This window comes from Panthera tigris, chromosome E3, assembly GCF_018350195.1.
Source record: "Panthera tigris isolate Pti1 chromosome E3, P.tigris_Pti1_mat1.1, whole genome shotgun sequence".
In the NCBI taxonomy this organism is placed as follows: Eukaryota; Metazoa; Chordata; class Mammalia; order Carnivora; family Felidae; genus Panthera; species Panthera tigris.
The window spans coordinates 9,859,481-9,882,395 of record NC_056675.1 but is presented as its reverse complement, the minus strand read 5'-3'; the positions used below and the strand labels follow the sequence as shown (position 1 = coordinate 9,882,395).

Below are 22,915 nucleotides of genomic sequence, written 5' to 3'. Positions count from 1 at the left end.
GGGTCTGCTGAATATGGGTCTGGCCAAGGATATAAAAACGAAAGTCACCGGGTTAAGGGAGTACTTCTGGAGAGCTCTTAACACGAACACACCACACTCTTCTCCTCTCCCTCCTTCCTGCCCAGGGGACCATGTGATGCTACAGGTTGAAGGACCATCTCGGGACAAAAAAGACAAGGAGACGTTTAAGGGTAGTGGAGCAGAAAGACAAAAGGAACCTGAATCCCTGACGGCTTTGTGGAACTGATCTACCACCCTTGGACTGCCTCCCTTCTCATTTAAATAAAAATTAAATCTGAAGATTTAAGTTTTTCAGGATTCTGTTGCTTACTGCTGAATACAAATTCTGACTGATTTAGGCTCCCTTCGCAAATGAGAGAAAATCAGAATACCCCTAGACTCGCCTCTAGAACCTAGGGCACAGTTTGGCACACAGAAAATGCTTATAGTATTTGTTGAATGAGTTACAAAGCAAACAGTGAATTCCTGTCAGCATAACCTATGCACGAAGCCAAACCACAATCAGAAGCCTGGTGAGAATGGAGTCACCTCAGAGAGCTAGAGAAAGCTCCACCGTCAGAGAGACAGGAAATGAAGATGGCAAGCGGGATGGAAAATCAGTTGGTAGGACCTAATCTTGGAAGGAGAACTTTTAAAGACTTTTTACTGAAATACACACAAACGTACACACACAGGTAAAACAAGTGGACAGTTCAACAACCTTTCACAATCTGAACACACCCACGTAACCACATCCAGACACAAACACAGAACATTACTGGGCTCCTCAAATCCCATGTCCCCTCGCTCAGTCATTATTCCCGGCATGAGAATTTTTTAATGAGACTTTTTTTTTCAAAGACTGCATATGAAAAATAAGAACAAACAAGAACATTTAAAAAGTTTTTAGGTTGTTTTTTTAGAGATGGGAAGAGAGCCATACATGCGCAACAAGGTGCTTGCTTGCATGTGCTGGGGAGGAGGGGGGAGGAGGAGGGACAGGGCGGGGCGGGGGGGAGGGGGGAGAGACTATCCCAAGCAGGCTCTACACTGAGGCGAAAATCATGACCTGAGCCAAAAAAAATAAATACAAAATAAAAATCAAGAGTTGGACACTCAACTGACTGAGCCATCGTGGCACCCCAAGAACTTTGTAAAAACATTTTCAGGGATGCCTGGGTAGCTTTGTCAGTTGAATGTCTGATTCTTGGTTTTGGCTCAGGTTATGATCCCAGGGTTGTGGGACTGAGCTCTATGTCTAACTGAGCACGGAGGCTGCTTAAGGTTCTCTCTGCCCCCGCCCCCAGGCCCCCATGCTCTCTCTCAAAGAAAAAAAAAAAAAAAAAAAAAAGAGACCATTTTAAGGGTCTAAATTTAAGAATTTATTATTTTTGGTAATTTCTACACCCAACTTGGGGCTCAAACTCATGACCCCAGGATCACGAGTTGCGTGCCCTTATGACTAAGCCAGGCAGGCACCCCTAAATTTATGTTTGTGAAGCATCCTTACCCGTTTATACCTCACTTTGGCATCATAGAAACGACTTTGGCGGAAAAGATAGTTGCCAAACTCCCGTTCGGTAGCTGCCACTTTTAGGACCTTCTGAAGCGGAAACTGATCTTGCTGCTCCTGAGGAAAAAAGACAAGGACACCCAACAAGGAAACTGAAAGCCGTGACACCACAGTGCAAGTGTTCTTACAGATGTTAGGGTTTCTGCTTCAGATGATGCACTTCTGCTTACTGCTGTGTGGGTGCCAAGCACTGGGCCTGGTGCCCCTGCAGAGGTCGTCTCTGTGATGCCCGGCAGAAGACAAAGGGGGTTGCTGTTGTTACTACTCCCACCGTAGACACCAGAGCCACACACTGGTCTCCCTCAGTCTTTCTAGAGATGCTCCCTGAAGAAGCACGGCCTCACGAAATCAGAAACTGATGGAACTTGCCAAACAGAAAGCGGGTCTCACAACCACCATTTGTCCAACAAACAAGAGATTTTGGTCTGGCCGGGGCCCTACTGGTCTTCATGGCCACAATGCTGTGCCCTGGGTACAGGTCAATCACCCACGAAGTCTCTTTTTAAACACAGATGTCCTGGCCCTATCCACCCCTTCTCCCACTGAGATTCTCAATCAATACACCAGAGGTGGGCCCCAGGCATTTGCAAGAACTGGTTTTATGGAAGGTCAGAAAAAGGAAAGGGCCCTCCCTTGAGGCAATGACAGCTTAGCTGGGGAGACATCATATCCAGGTACAAACCTGGGTGGACATCTAAGGACACACATACAGGGTGGGAGAGCAGGACTGAGAGTGCATACGGCACCCACGGGATGTGTGAAGTGAGAGGCCACAAAGAAAAGACAACATCCGAGTTATGAGGGCAGTGGTCATGCGTTCCCACTTGCCTGGGACTTTCCCCATCTACACCTGACGTCCTGGTATTCCATCTAGTTAATACTCTCTTCTGCTATCAAGTAGCCGGGGTTGGCCAAGAAACCATATTTCACCCTAGCTGATCACTACCGACGCTTGACTTGTTAGAAACCCAACTTAATGTTGAGAAGCCAACGTTCATGGTCTTGCAGGGAAAACTAGGAAAATGATGACTGAAAAAAAAAATCACCTCAAACTGCGGGTCCAGAACAAACCCAAGGCCCAGCATTGGCCTAGAACATCTGCCCATACTCAGAGGTGTACCAGGAAGCGGGGGAACTCCTCCACCGCCACTACCACTGCCACACGGGAGCCTTGTGGTGGAACATGGGGCAGACTATCACCATCGAGGTAGGGGAATTACCAAACACACTAGCGCATGCTGTTAGTATGGACATCTGTGCTCCAGAACTTACAGCTGAAAGGGCACAAAACTTGTCTGACTCAGCGGAGTCCAGGAAGTCAAGCAGCTCAATCTCGAACAGGACAGTAGTGTTTGGGGGGATCAAGGGAGGGCAGCCCAGCGTTCCATAGGCATAGGCTGGTTTGAACAGAAACCTGGCCAGCTCTCCTCTCCGCATGCTCAGAAGGCCCAGCTCCATGCCCCAAAGTGTAATATCTGGAAGAAGGGACAAAGAATCTGAAGCTCGCCCAGCATCCTGATCCAAGGTTATCAATTTCTTTCTTCCTGAAGTCCAGATCTTTCCACAACAGACTCCGAGTGTTCTGCACTGTGGTCCCAACTCACTTTTCAGTTTCGTTTCCCCGCCACCCCCACCATTGCCAAACCAAGATTTCCGTGGCCTCTACATCACTGCTCGTGTTCCTTCTTCCTGCAAGGAAGTTCCTGCTTCCTCACCCCACACCCAGCTTCTACCCTGACTGAAATATTACTCAAACTTCAGGGCTCATTTTACATACCCCCTCCTTCATGAAGCCTTCCCTGATCTTCCCAGCTGGAATCAATTGTGGCTTCATTAAACACTCCCGCAACACTACTTATACCTCCCAGGACCTCATCCAATTCTGTGAATGCAATCAACCTCTTCCACCACGTTAGTGGAGATATTCTAATCATCTGAGTAGCTCTTCTCTTTCCAGCATGAATTATGGATACTAAACCCTTGCTTGATAAGTGTTCAGTTGACAAATGAACAAGCCCAATAGTTCTTGGGATGCAAAGGGAACCTTGCCAGGTAAACCATCTCCCAAGTACCTAGGCCTCAGGGGAAAATGCGGACAAGACCATGATTGGTGTAGCAAAGCCCGGTCTCAGAGAAACCAACTCAAGGACTCCATGCTCTGAACAGTTTCCCCAAACAATTCCTCCTTTTGTAGTTGCTAATCTCAACTTACCCTCTCCAAGTTTCATCAAGCGAGGAGTTTTCCTAAAGCAATTAGAGTCAAAAGGCTTGTCCATGTGCTCCAGATATCCGGAATATTTCACTAGGACAGGAAAAAAAAAAAACAAAACAATACAAGGAAAATCAAGAACATGCACCCCTCCATATCAATTCTCCGTTACAAAAAAAAAGGGAACTCGATGTACTCAAGTCGCCTCCCACCCACAGTGATAGGAAAATCTTTGGTCAACATTTAGATGCCTGCCCTTTGGCCGTGAGATTCAAGAGCTTGGTTGTGAGGTTCAAGGGCCTCAGAATGTCCCTTGTTTACACTGGCCTCATGCAAAGGGGAGATGGGTTCCCTCGCTTTCCCTTAAAAGCCCGAATTGTAATAAAGCGAGCGGGGTCTACCCTCCTTTTTGTGTGTTTTAAACCTAGCCTTCCCTCCCACCTTTCTAGGTATAATGCAGAAAACACTTGATGACCGGTACTTTCACATCTCCTGCTGGGTGGCAGATGATGGTACCTAGCACGGAAGCATCGGGTGTCACCAGCTCTCCAGCACCCTCTCGGATGACGTCCTTCAACACGCCCCGGTCCCCGGAAATGTCCCGCATCCTCCGACTTAACCTCTGGTATGGAGACTTGCGGGGAGAAACACAAAACCTCAGAGCGCCCCGCCTGCACCCCGACTCCGACACCCCCTGCCCGTGGCTCCCCAAAGCCCAGCCTCTCACCTGGCCGGAAGCGTTGTCCCCTTGCAGGGCCCCCGGGTTCCGCGCGCTGCCCCCCATCGCCACGCGGCCTGCCGACGCGCACGAGACCTCAACCCCTCGTTCTCCACCTGGCGGTGGCCCAGCCACCCCCTTTATACCCCGCCGCCCGCTCCCGCCGGTCGCGTCCGGGGCCCGCGAGGAGGCGCTCAACGTTTCGCACCAACAGCTGCCAACTGCCCTGGGGCCTCCGGTGGCGCGTGGTGGATCACGTGATGGGACGTGCGACACGTGATGGGGCAGTGTGGCGCCTGATGGGGCACGTGGCGGGAACACGCGGGGCGGGGCGGGACCAGGCTCGTGAAAGTGACGCGTGGGGCGTGACCGGGCAGGTGGAGGGCATGCGCGGAACTTGATGGGCACGTGACAGGGACTCCCGGAGCCGGATGTGTGCGAGCATGATGGAAGATGGGGCGGTGCCGCGCTGGGAGAGATGGAGCCCCTTGGCGGGGAGAAGTGGATCAGGAGGAGGCGCGTGAAGGGGACGCCTGTGGCAAGACGGGGCGCCGGGGGCGCGCGTGGGATGGCGCGGGAGATGGGCCACGCGGGTGGTCGGGACTGGCAGTGGCTCGGGACTTGGTGGGGTGGGGTGGGGCTTGTGGTGGGACACGAGGCGGGAGCAGGCTGGGGAGGACGGAGTTCCAGAAACAGCCTGCTGCCGGAAGTGTGCGGCCTTGCTAAGTGGGTTACCTCCACTTTTTCAATTTTCCTCGACCTTTTCGTGCTAGAGAAATGTAGACGCAGACAGGCCTTTCAAGGCAAACTGCCTCGTTGGTCAGAGAACAAGGCAACGTTGTCCTTCACGTTGCGGTCACTAAATCCACAGAATCCATACCTGCTCCCCGGTGGTGGGGGCGGGGGGTGCAAAGCACGAATGGCCCTTGACGTCACCCCCTCCTGCTTTTTCCCTGGGGCCTGCAGCTCTTGCCCACTCCAGGATTTGAGAGGTGGCCCCTATTTCCTGCACCCATCATGCCTTGACTATTGGATCATTTCTTCAGCTTCTAAGTTTCCTAAAATCACCCGCCCTAAACAAGCCCCACCTTTGTCCCACATCTCACTCCTGCTGCAGGTGGTCCCATGCCTAGTCTTCTCGACTTCTCAAAAAGAGTTGTTGGGGTGCCTGGGTGGCCAGTTGGTTAAGCGTCCGACTTCGTTCGGCTCAGGTCATGATCTCACCATTTGTGGGTTTGAGCCCCGTGTGGGCCTCTGTGCTGACAGCTCAGAGCCTGGGGCCTGCTTTGGAGTCTGTGTCTCTCCCTCTCTCTGCCCCTCCCCTGCTCGCACTCTTTTCTCTCTCTCTCTCTCTCTCTCTCTCTCTCTCAAAAATAAGCATTAAAAATTTTTTTTTGGGGGGCGCCTGGGTGGCTCAGTCGGTTAAGCGGCCGACTTCGGCTCAGGTCATGATCTCACGGTCCGTGAGTTCGAGCCCCGCGTCGGGCTCTGTGCTGACAGCTCAGAGCCTGGAGCCTGTTTCAGATTCTGTGTCTCCCTCTCTCTGACCCTCCCCCGTTCATGCTCTGTCTCTCTCTGTCTCAAAAATAAATAAACGTTAAAAAAAATTTTTTTTTTAAATTTTTTTTAAGTTGCTATAGAGCGTTTTTCAATTATTTTGTCTCTACTTCCTTATCCTCCCTGTTTTCTTCAACCCACCGCAGTACCACTTTCCCCTGCTCCATGTCACCAAGACCGCACTTCATGTCAAATCCATAAGATAGCCGTGTCCTCAGATTCCTGGACTCTTGTCAGCATTTGATAAAGTTGGTTCCTCTTTAAATGTTTTTTGTCCTCTTCTGTATCAGTTTCCTATCGTCACCATCGACTACTACAGATTTAGCTGTTCTGAGCCACAGATATTTATGATCTCATGTATTTGTCATAAATTTTGTAGGTCAGAGACACCAGCCAGTCTCAATGAACTAAAATCAAGGCCTCAGCCTTAATAATGCAGGCTCTGGGGAAGAATCTCAAGCTCATCCATGTTGGTAAACCTAGATCCTTGAGGCTCTACACCTGAGGTCCCCACATCCTTGCTGTAAATTGGCCAGGGGGCCACACTCCACTCACAGGCCTCTCTCCCGTCCTTGTTCGTGGCCTTTCTACACATTGGAGTTAGCAACAGCATGCCGAATCTTCTCAGTCTTCCTGAGTCTTGCCTGAGAAAGTTCTCTAGTGTTCAGGGTCAAATGGATCTGCTTCCATATTCTGAGTTTCTTCCTGTCTGTCTGGCTGTCTCTTCTCAGTCATCTTCTTGACCTGTATACAGTAACAACCTCAGGGCCCTATCCTTGGACCCTTGCCCTTCCCTGTTTTTAAGTTTGTTTTTTTTTCTTTTGTTTTTGAGAGAGAATGTGTGAGAGAGCACACAAGCTGGGGAGGGGGAGGGGGTGGGGGACAGAGGAGCTGAATCAGGCTCTGCTCAGCAGAGAGTCTGATCTGAATCAGCAAAGAGTCTGATGTGGGGCTCGAACTCATGAACCGTGAAATCATGACCTGAGCCAAAGGCAGATGCTTAACTGACTGAACCACTCAGGTGCCCCAGCCCTTCTCTGTTCTTCTTATTTTTTAATGTTTATTTACTTTTGGGAGAGAGAGAAGGAGACAGGATCCGAAGCAGGCTCCAGGCTCTGAGTTGTCAGTACAGAGTCGAGTGCGGGGCTCAAACCCATGAACTGTGTGATTGTGACCTGAGCCAAAGTCCGGAACTTAACCGACTGAGTCACCCAGGCGCCCCAGCCCTTCTCTGTTCTAATCCCAGAGAGATCCCAGCCATTCCCACAAGTTTAAATATGTGATGTAAACAGGTGGTATATACCTGGCCAGCCTAAGGCCTCCCCTGCACACTAGACCTCCAGGCTCCTGTGCTCAATTGCCTTTTTCGGTGGTTCTCAAAGTGTAGTCCCCAGACCAGCAGCAGTGTTGTCTGGAAACTTGTTAAAAATGCAAATTCTTGAGCCTATCCCTGTGCTCCTGAATCAGAAACTCAGGCTAGAGCCCAGAAGTCTGTATTTTCACAAGCACCCCGAGTAATTCTGTTGTTTGCTGAAGTCTGCGGACCACTGCTACTCAGGTGTCCTTGGGCATTTGACTCTAGATTTCCCAGGTACATTTTACCTTGATCTTTTCCTTATCAGCCTTCACAATCCATCCTCTCAGGTGCTAAAGTTACTCTGATCCATTATCTACAAGTGGCCGGAGTGGTCTTTTAAAAATATGTCAGATGATATTCCTTTGCCTTAAAATCCTCCTATAGCTCCCACTGCCCTTGAAATTCAATCTGAACCTTTGCCCTGCTCCAGGGCCCTCTCTGCCAGCCCCTCTGACCTGTTCTCCTGGTGTTCCCTCTCACTACGCTCCAGCTACATAGATTTTCTCTAGTGTATCTCCTAAATACTGGGCTCTTTCTAGCCTCAGAGCCTTTGCATTTGCTGCCCAGGCCTGGTCTGCCCTCTTGTAGTTTTTCGGGCAGTTGGCATGTTTGTATCCTTCGGGTCTCAACCATCCATCCTCAAAGACACTGCGCTGCCCCTTTCTAAAGAATCTAAAGCTCATTCGTGTTGGTAAACCTAGATCCTTGCGGCTCTACATCTGAGGTCCCCACATCCTTGCTGGGAATTGGCCAGGGGGCCACAGTCCACTTGCAGAGGCCTCTCTCCCGTCCTTGTTTGTGGCCTTTCTGTCCCTCAAACAACCTATTCCCTCCTGCCATTCTTTCTCAGCACATTGTTTCCTTCCTGCGTCCCATTAAATACGATGATGTTTTCTTGTTGATGATCCTACCTCACTCCTACTACGGTTATATTACAAATTTTGAAAGGACAAAAACCTCATCTGTCTTGTTCCCTGATGTTTCCCTAATGCTCAGCTTGCTGCTTGACACATATCAGGTGCTCCATAAATGTTTGTTGAATTAACAAATCAAATTAGCCTTCAACATGCCTGTGCCAGACTTTGGTCTTGCTTGTCACGGGGTAGAGATGGCCCCTACTGGCAGACAGGGATGCTTAGGTCTCTGGGAGTTGTGTCTTACTGGTCTAGAGCTCCTTGGTTCTTTCCTTTCTTTTTTTTAGTGTTTATTTATTTTGAGAGAGAGAGAATCCCAAGCAGGGTCTGCACTGAGCACAGACAGAGCCTGACTCGGGACTTGAACTCATGAACCATGAGATCATGTCCTGAACTGAAATCAGTAGTCAGACGCTCAACCAGCTGAGCCACCCAGGTGCCCCTTGAGCTCCTTATTTCTTAACACTCCTGGAGACCTGCTTCCATCTCTTCCTTTTCAAATCAGTAATTTTTTTTATCCCACCTCCATGATATGCGTAGCATTTTCTGACTGTAATATTTATTAACTGCATAAAGAAATGTCGTTAGGGACACCTGGGTGGCTCAGTCGGTGAAGTATCTGACTCTTGACTTCAGGTTCAGGTCATGATCTCATGGTTGGTGGGATCGAGCCCCACATTGGGCTTTGTGCTGACAGCATGGAGCCTGCTTGGGATTCTCTCTCTTCCTCTCTCTTTCTGTCCCTCCCCGATTTGCATGTGCACACTCTCTCAAAATAAGTAAATTAGCTTTAAAAAAAAAAAAAAAAGCCATTGAACTCCTAAACCTTTGAAAGGCTTTGTATAAAAAGGTTCCCAGTTCAATGGTATTGAGTAATGGTATTAATGGTATTCAATTGTATTGGAAGTGAGACACGAAAGAGCACAACCTAGATAATTCTGTTTATTTGAATGTCAAAATAAAGCTATATAAATCTACGATGATAAGAGTCAGGGGAATAGCTATCCTTGCCAGGGGCTTCTGACTGGGGAGCACATAGTGTCTTCCGGGTGCTGGAAACATTCTGTGTGTTGATCTCGAGGGTGAGTAAATGTGTGAAATGTGTACATTAAGTGTATAGTTAAGATATGCATACTTTATAGAGGTCCTGTCTCAAGAAGTTGAATAAATAAAAATGTCTTCAAAAAAACAGATTCAGAAAGAGTTGTGTCAAAACATGAATCCACTCCTGTTTGGGGTCTGTAAGGTGTGGCTGGGGGACCACTCCTCTGTCTCCCCAGCTTCCCCGAAGCGTGGCCAAGGTGAGCGCCTGCATGTTGGAATTATCAACGTCGCCAGCTGAAAGGAGGCTGCCTCCTCCGTCTCGTGATGTGGCCCAGTTTCCACCTGATTCTGCGTGACCTTGAGGACATAGGAGTGTTTCTGGGAAAGGGGAGGAGGAAAGGGGCAGAGACAAAGGGTGGAGCAGGCGGTCAGCTACAATCCCCACATCTCTTAGTGCCTCTGTCCCAACCTGGGGAGAAGAGAAGGTAGAGCAGATCCAGTGAACGTCTCAGTGGATTGTGAGAAAGCAGGTAGTTCGTTGTGGGGGCCCTCCCTGGGTCCGTGGCCAACTTGCACCTGGTGCTTCTCGTCTCTCAGTGCCGATCATTTTGCACAGGGAGTGGGTGCGAATTTAGGAGGCCACCCTCCTTGGTCTCCGAGTCTCCAGTGTTGTTAAGACAGCACTCTCTGCTTTAGAATGACCTTGGGAAGGGAGGGTGCTATTGTAAATGCAGATTTCTGGGGCTCACTGAATATGTGTGAGGGGCTGACGCAGGAATCGGTTGTTATTGTGCTTCCAACAGTTGCTCGCCAGTTTTGAGAACTGATCTAGAAGGTGGGAAAGACCTTTGCTTGTTTTTGCTGTCCAGTTCTGAGTCAGTACGCCTACTGCGGCTGGAGGACACATTGTTGGTGTCACTCCAGATGACCCAGCAGACGGCCCGTTTTGTGTTTACCTACAAATTGGGGTGAAAAATGTAGAATCCTATATCTACAAGTGATTCCCCCCCAATTAAGCCCTTTATTTTAAAGATAGGAAAGGGGCGCCTGGGTGGCTCAGTCGGTTAAGTGTCCAACTTTGGCTCAGGTCATGATCTCAAAAATAAATTAAAAAGAAAATAAAGATAGGAAATAGGCCCAAGGTCATAGGCGTTGGGATTGGAATCCAGGACTGGAGACCCTAAGGCGCTCTAACTTCCCAGTGGCACTTGGCGGGGGGATTGGGGGCACAGTGTGGAGGGAGCAGACTTGAGAAAGCTGCCCTGTGTTCTAGCCGGCACCGTGGATGGCGTGGCAGGTGAGCGTGCCCGAGCTGGAGGACCGCCTTCAGTGCCCCATCTGCCTGGAGGTCTTCAAGGAGCCCATGATGCTGCAGTGCGGCCACTCCTACTGCAAGGGCTGCCTGGTGAACCTGTCCCACCACCTGGACTCGGAGCTCCGCTGCCCAGTGTGCCGGCAGGAGGTGGATAGCAGCAGCTCCCCGCCCAACGTCTCTCTGGCGCGGGTGATTGAAGCTCTACAGCTCCCCGGGGACCCGGAGCCCAAGGTCTGCCAGCACCACCGGAACCCGCTTAGCCTCTTCTGTGAGAGGGACCAGGAGCTCATCTGCGGCCTCTGCGGCCTGCTGGGCTCCCACCAGCACCACCGCGTCACGCCTGTCTCCACCGTCTACAGCCGCATGAAGGTGGGCTGCTGGGGGCCGGGGAGGGGGGGGTGGGGTGGCGGCCACGGAGCCCAGCTCTTGCGCTCTCTGGCGCCATCGCCTGGCACAGAAGGGTCTCAGGCCAGGATGCCGGCGCCCTGTAGCCCTGTCCTGGAGCTGAACTCTGTAGATCGTGTTCTCAGCAGCTCCAATCTCCAGGTGCTGGGCACTGCAGACAGGCATGATGGAGAGTCCTTGTCGGGTGCCAGCCCCTTCCCTCGCTCGGTTTTTCTTCGCAGCTTTCATCCATTTTTTGAGTGCTCTCCCAGACTCCACATGAGGGAAAGCACTTTGTTTCCTTGGGTATTTTCGTGCCTAGAGCCATGACTAGCATGTAGTAAAAGCTCAAAATGTATTTGTGGAAACAGTGGATTCCTGCCCTCCTGAACTTAGATTTAGCACGTCATTATTTAAGATGAATAACGCTGATCTAAGATTTATGAAAGGTGGGGTTCTCACTATATTTTACAAATGAGGAAACAGGCTCAGAGAAGCCAAGGGTCTTAACCCAAGGTCATACAGCTTGTCGGTGGCAGAGGTAGGACACAAACTGGCCAGTTTTCTTTCCACTGCCAACAGATCAAAAGAGGCAGGAAGGATCCTGGAAAGTGAATTGTTATAGGGCACCTGGCAGAGTGTTCGGGAGGAAGGGAGAGTAAAGGTAAGGAATGACAAAATACAGGTGATAGGGGTGGGGAAAAAGAAAGAGCATCCAGATATGAAGGCAGAGGGGTCCCCTGTCACTGTTCCTGGGATTTCCTGGCTGAGTGAGCAGCGTTTCTTTGCTCTCGGAACCCTGGGAGACAAGTATGAAACGTGCACAGGGCCAGCCAGGCCATCCACCAGACTCTCTGACCCACAGACGTGTGCTTGGCACTTAACCTGTGCTAGGTATGCTAGAGCACAGGGTACAATAGTGGGCAAGTGGTTTGGCCTGCCCCGGGGAGCTCACAGTCTGGGAGTCTGATGGTCCCCATGTGTTGGGTGCTAGCATCAAGGTTAAATACAGGCAATCGTGAGGCCATCTGGACTGTAGCTCCTGCATGCTCTCAGTCAGGGAAGGTTCTCTGGAGGAAGTGGACTGCTAAACCAAGATCTGAACCACAGGGAGGACGTGGTAGGAAAAAAAAGGGGAGGAAAGCATTCCATGTATAAAGACAGCCCTGCAAAAGATCAGGAGACATATTTGAAGAATTATAAGTTGTTCTGTCAAGCTCTGGAGAGAGGTAAGCAGGAGCCAGGTCTTGCAAAGGCTTCTGTGAAATGTGAAGGGATCTGTAGTTTATTCAGAGGACCATCATGGTGGGGTCTCCGGAGGGTTTTAAGCAGAGTGGTGATGTGGTCCAAACACTGCTGGGGGGTAGACTGGAGACTGAGGCTGGGGATAAAAGATTGGGAGAATTACATATGGGTGGTAATTGAGGCTACGGGAGAAGACCAATCAGGAGAGTCTGCGGAGTGATAGGATACGGACGATGCCCCCAAAGGACACCAGGGTTTAAGATTCGGGTAGAGAAAGAACCCCAAAAAAGGACAGAAAGAATCAGCAGAGGGAACAGGAACACTGGCTGGATACGGCCTCCTGGAGATCAGGACAGAGCGTTTTAATGAGAACAAGATCACTTGTATGAAATGCCTGCTGAGGATTGGAAAGAGTCTGTTAGGTTTAGCAGTAAGAATTGATTATCTTGGCAAGAGTCGTTTCAGTGGAGTGTGGGAGGAGGAAGCCAGATTGCAGTGCAGCGAGATCGAGAGCCTGTGTTTTATTAGCCCTGGAGAGAAGGAGACACACAGGAGCTCACTCATCATTTCTGGCTTGGAGCCGGGGACGGCTTGGGTCCTGGTTTTGGATGTGGCTGTTTGTGATCCCAAGACTCTTTGCTGTGATGCCACTAAATTATGTTCCTTTATTAGATCCCTTTTATGCATGCCTGTTGTCCTCCTGTTGATTGAGATCTTGAGATTATTTATTTGTGTGTTTCTGTTTACTCTCACTGTGACCCAGTTGACGAAAAGAACTAATCCCATCTCTCTCTGCCTCAGGAGAGTTCCTACTGGAATTTCGTTCTCGGGTTGTTATGAGATCTTCTGATGTCTTGTTTTCCAGAGCAAGACTCTGTCCGTTTATCCCTCCACTGGTTTTATTCTTTACTCTGCTCCTTTCCTGAAAGCCTCTTGCGGCTGATTCCTTTTTTTCTTTTCCTTAAGTTTATTTATATATTTTTGGTAATCTCTATACCCATTGTGGGGCTTGAACTCACAACCCGTGATCATCAGTTGCCTGCTCTTCCAACCGAGCCAGCCAGGCACCCCTCTTGCTGCTGATTTCTGCTTGGGAGCTGTCTAAGCCAAAGACTGTGTACGCTCCATGGGCACGAACCAGCATCACTCGAGTAGTGCAGCTGGATGGGAGTCTAGGTGGTCCTGGTTGAATCTTTAAGACTCCGTCAGATTTGGGGCCAGGAAGGCCAGGAGAAGTGTGTTTACTTCAGCCTGGGGAGGCCCAAACCTGCCAGCGATTGAGTCAGGTCTTAATAGGGATTGGGGAATCCCCAGGTATAACCTGGGCTACTGTATGCACCATTGGCCTCACTTGGAGCCAGCCTTTTTGTGATGCTCTTGATCGCATGCCCACTGATTCTAGATCTGCTGGTGACCAGCCATCGTTCTGTTCAGGGAGTATGGGCTTCAGACCGGTCATCGCCCCCCTTGGATGTCGTGCGGTGACTTCCAGGTAGTTGTAACAACGTTTAGGGTCTGTCTCCATGTCCTGCAGAGGAATGACCTGGAGATCCTTTTCTGTCTGGGTAATTCCTGCCCTCGATGTGGAATATTCTTGAATAATTTCACCTGTTTTGGAGTCAAGAGCACCCGGTAGCCCTTTCCCTGGTTCCACTGGGAGTGCTTGTGGCCACTGGGATGTCCCCTGGATGGGTGAAGCCCAGGGCTGGCCCCAAGGAGCCGAAAGCGTGCAGGGGTCAGCTACTCATGAGGCCGTGGTATGTTGCCTCCAGGAGGAGCTAGCGGCTCTCATCTCTGACCTGAAGCAGGAGCAGAAGAAGGTGGATGAGCATATTGCCAAGCTGGTGAACAACAGGACCCGGATTGTCGTGAGTGCCCTTTCCCTCTGTCCCCTTAACCCTGGGGCTGGTCACCTTCCCTTTCCTGCAGAGCCCGGTTGTGATTTGTCCTTTACAGAAACCCATGCTTTCATATAAAGCCAGAATTCAAAGCGTTGCAGGGCGGAGTGGGGAAAGGGCAAATCCCCTCAGGGGAATCAACTCAGTTGTCAGGACTCTGTCCAAATTGGCTGTGTCCCTCTTGTCCTTGGGACTGAGATAACACAGAACCTAAGTACCAGATGTAAACAGTTCAAAGTGTGGGCATGACTCTCTTGCCCCCCCCCCCCCCCCCCCCCAACGCCTGACTCGCCGTGTCTGCTTGACCTTGACAGTCTGTGGAGCCTGCCCAGTAGCTTGGAGCAGAGCATAGAAAGGCCTGAAGCCCTTGGTGGCTTTCTGCTTTTCCTGAATGACAGGCACACTGGGGCTGCAGGCATGTGGAGCCCAGGCCCTGCAGGCAGTTGTGAAACAGAAGCAGGAGACCCATGTCCCCCTGAGGGTCCTCTTGGTTAACCTTCCTCAGCCTGACAGGGAGGCGGCATTTCCCCTGTCTGATGGAGGCTGAACTCAGGGTTACACAGGGAATCTGGCTCTCTGAAGTCTGCCCTCCCAGGGCCTTTCAGACCTTTTCCAGTTGTGGAACCCTGTACTGAAGCAAAATCTTACTTGCACGTTTAATAGTTAGGACCGAAGAAAGCAGAGCCACTGTGTTTGAAATGGGTGCTGGGGCCCAGTCTGTCCCCTGCCTGTGTTGCTGTCCCCCGTGGCCACACGGGGGGTGCCCAGGCACAGTGTGAACAGCGCACAAGTCAGCCTGCAACTCAAGTACTAGAACCGGCTCAGATTGGAAAAGCCCAGGAAGGCCTAAGCTGCCAGGGCCTGAGGACACGGGGGTCAGCCGGAGGCAGGCAGTTCTGGCTGAGGTTCTGGCTGTGACCAGCCCCTTCTCGTCCCAGAATGAATCTGACGTCTTCAGCTGGGTGATCCGTCGCGAGTTCCAGGAGCTGCACCACCTGGTGGATGAGGAGAAGGCCCGTTGCCTGGAGGGGTTGGAGGGTCATACCCGTGGCCTTGTGGCCTCCCTGGACATGCAGCTGGAGCAGGCCAAGGGCACTCAGGAGCGGCTGGGCCACGCTGAACGTGTGCTCGAGCAGTTCAGTAATGAGAGTCACTATGAGTTCATCCGGGTGAGTGGACAAGGGAGTGTCACCCACGCCCAGGTCCCCAGGGTCCCAAGAGCCTCCCCCATGCCTTAACCCACCTGTCTTGTTTTCCAGAAGTATCACTCCACGGCCTCCAGGTAATAACCTTGGAGGGAGCTCTCAGCTTGGATCTGGTGGCTCCTTTACCCTACTTCCTGCCTGTAGCTGCACCAGTGCCTTGTCAGCAGCTGCCCACATCTGGCTCTGTACTGAGCCCAGGGAACAGGGCGATGAAGGTCATGCCCCTGCCTTTAAGGGTCTCAAAGACTGGTGGGAGGCGGATGGTGAACTCCGGTTACATCACTGATCACTGTGGGTACTTAAGACCAGAGAAGTTCACACAGGCTACAGAAATAACAGGAGGAGGTGACTGAGGTTGGGGGCGGGGCGGGGGGGCGGGACTGGCAAAGATGGCATACAGGGGGGCGAGCTTAGGGCAGAGGACAGGTGTTGGCCAGGTAAGCAGAGTGGGGAAGGGTCATCTGAAAGGCTCAAGTGTGCACACTTGGGAGAAATGTGAACTCAGTACGAATGGGGTAAAATGTAGGCTACAGGGCAGAATGGGCGATGAGTGGGAGAGGTGGGCAAGAGCCAGGATGAGGGGCCTTGAATCCTGCACCACGGGTTGTGGGAAGGGATTGGATCCATGTTCCAGCCCCAACAAATGAATAGCCATGCAGTTCTTAGCCTTCCTCAGATCCTGATTGTGGGAATCTCCTTGTCTGTTTTAAATTTCCTTTGGTCTTCGGGATAGTCAGGTTAGGAGCATTGGTTTAAAAGAATGGACAGTGTAGCTGATTGGGAGCAGGTGTCCGCTCCAGCTGTGGCCAGGGGCCAGGGTCGCCCAATATCGAGAAGTGATCCTCAAATGTTAGTGTGCATCAGAGCCACCTGGAGGGCTCCTTAAAACGTCACTGAGCCTTAGTAATCGCTTTCAGCAGGTCTGGGGTGGCCCCGAGAAATTTGCATTTCTGACAAGCCTCCAGGTGATGCCCTTTGAGAACCACTGATGTAGTGTTTCTCCTGCCAGGAAGGGGCGGGGCCTCTGAGAGTGGGGTGGAGGGGAGGAAATGATGGGCCTCTTGAGTGCACAGTGTCCTGAGCCGTGACTGGCTGGTTGGACTTGCCCGCGGGTGGAGGGCTGGGGTGCGCGGTGTGCATCCCCGCCATCACGTAGGTCTGTCGCCCTCAGAGCAGAGCTCCAGCAGGCCCGGCCTCTGGAAGGCGCCTTCAGCCCCATCTCCTTCAAGCCGGGCCTCCACCAGGCTGACATCAAGCTGACTGTGTGGAAAAGGCTCTTCCGAAAAGTTCTGCCGGGTAAGGCTCCAACCCGTTCTCTTCCCTGAGGGCTGCCATGCGGGGTGGGTAGCAGTTTGTCACTTGTGCCAGAGTTTAGGGTGCAGAAGACTGGAAGGGTGTTCGCGTAGGTTAGTGTTGAGAGCATGGCTTTGGGGCTCCACCAGACAGCTCTGTCCCTTACTAGCTGAAGATCCAACCTGTAATCTGAGTCTGCTTCCTCATCTGCAAGGAGGGGGTATTAAAGTCCACCTTGCTGGGCTGTGTAGTTTATAAACATTCAAATGTGTGTGCATAGTTTCGTGTTTAATAAATGGTAGCTATCGCTCTGTCAAAAAATAACACGAAGACATTTAACGAATTCCTTTGTTACTAGCACATAAGGGAGATCAATCGATAAGCTGATTTCATCCAACAAAGACAAAAATAGGGTTTATTGTAAAACAAAAAGGGGAGGGGAGGAAAAAACCTGATGATCTCTGGTCCGTGAATGTTGTTTGTGTGGTTTTGGTGTAAATTGATTAGTTGGCAGGTAATCCGGAGGTCAGTTGGGAGTTTGTCCTTGAATAGGCTGGTAGGATATCAAAACAATTGCACTTGATAAGGATTCTCCTGGGGAGTTCAGCTGTGGTGCACAAGTGACGGGCTGTCTTCCAGGACCTTCCTTCTGCACCGCCATCTTAGGCAGGCAGGTGCGTGCCCTTTCCCTTAACCAGAATGCCTCCCTCACAGCTGCCCCATTTTTTCCACCGTTCAGGCATTGTTTGTTCATTCAGCAGTCCTCAGGGTTGCCTCTTCTGTGCCCCTTCTCAGAAGGCCCCTCCGATTCTGGGATGAGGCCTTTGCAGTTCCTCTCCTGAGGAGCTCAGGGCCTCCCTCTGGGGTAGGGTCTGCTGCCTTCTGTGCAGCTGGAAAACACACTTCTTTGATCTTTCCTAGCCCCGGAGTCCCTCAAGCTGGACCCCGCCACCGCCCACCCACTCCTGGAACTCTCCAAGGGCAACACGGTGGTGCAGTGTGGGCTCCTGGCCCAGCGGCGAGCCAGCCAGCCAGAGCGCTTTGACTACAGTACTTGTGTCCTGGCCAGCCGGGGCTTCTCCTGCGGCCGTCACTACTGGGAGGTGGTGGTAGGCAGCAAGAGCGACTGGCGCCTGGGGGTCATCAAGGGCACAGCCAGTCGCAAGGGCAGGCTGAGCAAGTCCCCGGAGAATGGCGTGTGGCTCATTGGCCTGAAGGAGGGCCGGGTGTACGAGGCCTTCGGCTGCCCTCGGGTGCCCCTGCCTGTGGCCGGCCACCCCCACCGCATCGGCGTCTACTTGCACTACGAGCGTGGCGAGCTCACCTTCTTTGATGCTGACCGGCCCGATGACCTACGGCCGCTCTACACGTTCCAGGCTGACTTCCAGGGCAAGCTCTACCCCATCCTGGACACATGCTGGCACGAGAAGGGCGGCAACGCGCTGCCTCTGGTGCTGCCCCCGCCCAGCGGGCCTGCCCACCTCACCCCCACGCAGCCCACCAAGCTGTAGGACTGCCGGTCGGTCTGCCTGCCCGCGGGCTCTTCCCAGCCGGGGCTCTGCTGGGTCCAGTGTGCAGAGATGATGTTCTTTACCGTGTGGGAAGGTCTTCACGCCTGTGTGTTCCTAGAAACGTTTAATGATAGGAAGAAAAGGACCATAATCCCTTCCCCTACAGCCAGGGGCCTATTGATTCACCTTTTGCCGGGTTATTCACCTCCTCATAAACCGGCAGAACCAGGCCTGGGTGTCCACGGGTTAAGATAGGCTTCCCTTGGTCCCTCCTAAGCACACTTTCTGCTTCCTCTTTTAACTGAAGCTGGAAACATTCCCGCACGTGATTTCTCCAGGTCATTGTGAACTTAAGGATAATAAATTTGATACCGTCTTTCTCTTTAGATGATTTGCAAATGTTAACAACTGTACATACGCCGCTTTACACTCAGGCCTTTAAAACTGCTCCAGCTTCCAGTCAGGTCAGATCTTGCCTCTGCGCCGTGCAGGCTGGGCTGTGGTTAGAGTTGCGCCAATCACTCTGTCTTCGCTGTCTTCAAAGACCTCTCTCTCGACTTCCCTCCCATTCGTTGGAATGGAAATAACACTGCTTCAGAGCAGAAGCAAGTAGGGTCTAGACGGGTGTGGCCTGTCTCTGAAAGCTGCTGGGCGCACAGGAGTGGCTCAGAGCCTCCCTCTGTCCGTGGTGAGTCTGCCCCTGGCCACAGCTGATGGTGTCCATTCCAGACCGAGGCTGGGACAGCTGAATTCTCTGCCAAGAATTTGAAAATTGGAAGAGAGAGTGGCGGGGGCCGAGTCATCTGAGACCTGGTGCTTTAGAGAGAAGCTCCCCAGCCTTGTGCCACTGAGGTCTGTGGAGCTGCCTGAGAGACCTCTGTGGGGAACAGCTGTGTCCTGGTCCCCTGGCACTTACTCACCTTGGCCACACAGGCGAAGGCTTGACCTGCAGGCTGTCTGGGAGATCCTCCAGGAACCAGAGAGGATGGGAGGCTTGTGAGGCACCGACCCAAGGCCATCTCCACTGACCTTATCCCATAGGAGAGTCAGGAACCATCACCTCCCAGGCTCTGATAGGTCTGCGACTTCCGGCCCCACCTCCTTCCGAACAGAGCTGTAGACGGTAAAACAGCCTGGCTGCATCTAGAACTGGCTTCTCAGCAACAGGAGATCCCCCGGCCCTCACTGCAGCCATCCTTCCGTTGTGTGCGACAAGGGCCGTGAGGCACCTTCGGCCGATCTTCCTTCTGCCCATGTAAGTAATAGGCTGTCTGAGCCAAAAGGTGCTTGTTGTATCTTTACCGGCTGAATCTGTGAGGCCTTGGCCCTGGCTCCTGCTTGTTTGACACCTTGCAGACCTGGTTTTTGGTTATGAAGCTCTTCCTTCAGTTCCATGATTGGGCTGAAGATTGTCACCCTCTGCATCCACTCCCCTCTACCTCTCCCCCCTGTTCTGTGTCCTGGGAGGCTGGCCCCGGTGGAACGCAAAACCCTCTAGCTTCCTGTTGGAGTCAGCAGATGGGAGGGACTGGTCGGAGATCCAAGGGCAGGAGAAGGAGTTCAGGTACTTATTTTTTTGGTTTCCTGCCTGCCTGGCTGTGGGTTGACAGCTTTCCTCATCCAGAGATCACTAACAGGGGGTCCCTTCCTCTGTTGCTCTCCTTTGTTCCTTCAGGCCGGGTGGCGAGCAGTTCTGTCACTAGCCCTGAGTCCTGCACCATCTCTTATGATTTCCCTTAACTCTGACCATTCTTTTATAAATACTCCCTTCTCTAAGCTCATCTCAACTACCAATGTGCGTTCACCTTTCATCTCCCCCCACCCCCCCAGCCCCAGGTGCCAATAGACACCTCTGCGCTCACTTAGTAAATCCCTTCTTTTGTTTGGCTGGCCAGAGTTCGTGTTTCTGCTTGCACCCGAAAGATCCACCCAATATGGAGAAGGCAGAGGAAAGAGCAGTGAATTCTTTATGCGGAGTTGGCATTTTAGCTGAAAAAAAGTGGAATACAGGCAGAGGGGAAGAGCTTTTGGGGGTCTAGTCCACCGAGGGGTGCTGCGGCTGGAGCTGCACCTGGAGAGGGGGTGGAGGCCAGACCAGGGAGGGCCGTTGATGCTACTTTAGTGCGTATTAACTTTGTCCTGTAGCAATGACGGTGTGGAAGGGAGGGAGTCTGCCCCAGGAGGAAATACTAGACTGGTAGAAAGGAGGTCAGAGGATGGAACACCAGAACTTAAAGGAGCTGCTAAGACAAGGTTGCCAAGGAAACGTAGAAATGGTCAGAGAACTGGGGGTGGGGGTGTGTGTACCAGCAGCAAAGGTCACAGAAGCCAAAGCTTTCCAGCAAAGAAGGTGTGCCAACAGTGCTGTGAAAGCCCAGCCTCAGCAGGAAAGGCCTGAGGAATATCAGGAGATTCTTGGTGGCCTTGGAGGAAGCCATCTCAGTGGACTAGGGTGGAAGCCAGACTGCAGGGAATTAAACAGCACGTGAGGAAGAAGTAAAGGCAATGACTGCTGTTTCTTGTTTTAAGCAGCTTGATGGGGAAGGGAAGAAGAGAACTGGGTCACGAATTTGAGAGAAGGTGGGATTAAGGGAAGGCTTTTTTAGGATAGAGGAGACTTAAAACAGTGTTGGCCTACAGAAATAGAAGAGCCACATGTGTAGATTTAAGGTTTCTAGTGGTCACATATTAAACATTAAAAGGCACAGGTCACCTGGCCTCCAGATCTTGGCTCCTAATACCCTTCTCCAGTGAAATGGAACCAGGGCTCCTTGGAGAAATGGCTGCTTCGAGGACTGGGGGAGGAAATACACAAGCTAAGCCATGAGTCTCCTAGTGCTAGGAATGTTCAAAACCAAACAACCGTGGGAAAAACCTCTGCAATAATAGAGGACTGTCGCAGGGACATGGGAGCCAACTGAAAGCTCTCCCAGTGGCCAAGATGGGAAGAATTTGAGCAACAAAATCAAGTAGTACAGGTTTCCCTGCTATCAAAAAGTAGAGTGGGGGCACCTGGGTGGCTCAGTCAGTTCGGTGGCTGACTTCAGCTCAGGCCATGATCTCATGGTTTGTGAGTTCCGGCTCACTGTGCTGACAGGCGGAGCCTGCTTGGGTTTCTCTCTCTGCCTCTCCCCTACTCTCTTGCACTCTGTCAAAATAAATAACTTAAAGTAGAGTGTTTCTATGAAATCTCTCGTTAACTGAAATGCAATAAAGTGAAGAAGCAATTACCATTAATTTATATGGAAACATTTTTTTAGTGTTTCCAGACCTAAAAAATTAACTGCTCTTAACCTTTTCTTACCTTAGGATATTTTTTTTTTTTTTTTTGAGAGAGACAGAGAGACAGAGTGCGTGGGGGGAGGGGTGGAGGCAGAGGGGGGAGAGAATCTCAAGCAGGCTCCACACCCAGCGCAGAGCCTGATGCGGTCCAGATGTCTTGATTGACCTGAGCTGAAATCAAGAGTCGGACACTTAACCGACTGAGCCACCCAGGTGCCCCTATCTTAGGATACATCTTGCAAACACAGTCAATCAAGGCAAAGCACAGGTGCTCACAGACACAGTTCCAAGCTATGGAAGGTTGATGCTGAGATGTGTGGAGATATTGGGGAAGGAACTTGGTGGCATCGCTCTCACTGCTTGGGGTACTCACTGCCTCTACCAGGGCTCGCAGCAAAACGAACCCCTGATGCTATATTCTCCCCTTTTTCCATAAAAGTGAAAATTCTCTTAGGATTTCTTTCAATTAACAAAAACAGGTACTGATGTAGGTCTTTTGTAAAAATGAAGCAGTGTAATTAATGTAAACTTTCAAAACGGGGGTTACCTGTACTGGGTTACAACTCAAAGTATAATATCCATGAGTTCATGCTGATAAGTGATTAACTAAATAAATCTGGAAGAAGAGACCGTTCTGCCGAAGAATTCCAAACAATTTCTGTAGTTATTCTGCCCTCAAGGACAGTATAACCCCCTACTGCTTAAGGGCAGGCTGTGCATAGTGACTTCTTTTCAGAGGGAACAAGATAGAGAGGTTTACAGTGGAGAAACTTGAAAAACACGACCATAACCAGATGATCAAGGTTCACATCAGTGAATAAGGTCATGTTGATACTATATGCCCTTGATGAGATCTGATGAGGATGGCACTGGGAGTCTTCCTCCCCAGAACCCAGAACCCCAGTCTGATCATGAGAAAGAAAACCTCAGATAAATCCCAGTGGAGGGACATTCTACAAAACACCAGGGCTCTTCAAAACTATCAAGGTCATCAAAAACCAGGAAAGTCTGAGAAACTCACAGCCAAGAGTTGCCTTAAGGAGACATGATGACTGAATGTAATGTGGTGTCCTGGTATTTAGGCACAGAAAATGTACATTAGGTAAAAATTAAGGACATCTGAGTCAACTATGGACTTTATTAGTATTGTTGCACTTTTAACCACTCACCTGAAGGAGTGGGGTTGGGATTTAGGACGGGTCAACTCTGGCATAGCTGTCCACGTGTCCACATCAATTTGTGCTCAATTCATTCACTCTTTCACTTATTCAACAGATATATTAGGTCCTTATTGTGAGAAAAACACTGGTTTAGGAGGTAGGGATTGATAAGTCAAACAGGATTTGCCCTCATGGAGCCAGCTAGAGGATAAATCATAGCTACATATGGAACAGATGCTATGAAGAAAAT

The 22,915-nt window shown here is 51.0% G+C and overlaps 2 protein-coding genes across 8 annotated transcripts in view; one reads left to right on the top strand and one right to left on the bottom strand.

The window, feature by feature from the left end:
* FKBP6 (FKBP prolyl isomerase family member 6 (inactive)) overlaps positions 1-4,739 on the bottom strand; it is a 28,927-nt gene extending 24,188 nt beyond the window's left edge. For 2 of the 3 annotated variants that reach the window (XM_042971750.1, XM_042971751.1), the window contains exons 1-5: positions 4,510-4,646; positions 4,299-4,416; positions 3,786-3,875; positions 2,846-3,048; positions 1,511-1,630 (exon numbers count right to left, since the gene is read on the bottom strand). In XM_042971750.1, the coding sequence (XP_042827684.1) occupies positions 1,511-1,630; positions 2,846-3,048; positions 3,786-3,875; positions 4,299-4,416; positions 4,510-4,566 (588 nt within the window). In that variant the 5' untranslated portion in view covers positions 4,567-4,646. Of the gene's footprint in view, positions 1-1,510; positions 1,631-2,845; positions 3,049-3,785; positions 3,876-4,298; positions 4,417-4,509 lie in introns of all 3 variants that reach the window. The other variant, XM_042971752.1, reaches the window with a different exon arrangement.
* A 181-nt stretch (positions 4,740-4,920) lies between these two features.
* TRIM50 (tripartite motif containing 50) lies at positions 4,921-18,609 on the top strand. Of its 5 annotated transcripts, none has more exons than XM_042970855.1 (7): positions 4,921-5,016; positions 10,646-11,056; positions 14,122-14,184; positions 15,153-15,383; positions 15,474-15,496; positions 16,591-16,715; positions 17,634-18,609. In XM_042970855.1, exons 1-7 carry the CDS (start codon positions 4,954-4,956, stop codon positions 18,221-18,223), a joined length of 1,506 nt encoding a protein of 501 aa, XP_042826789.1. In that variant the 5' UTR covers positions 4,921-4,953; the 3' UTR covers positions 18,224-18,609. The 5 variants fall into 5 exon arrangements, with proteins under 5 accessions (XP_042826789.1, XP_042826787.1, XP_042826786.1 ...); XM_042970853.1 differs by having other exon boundaries at positions 14,089-14,184; positions 15,477-15,496; XM_042970852.1 differs by having other exon boundaries at positions 14,089-14,184.
* Positions 18,610-22,915: the final 4,306 nt, after the last annotated feature.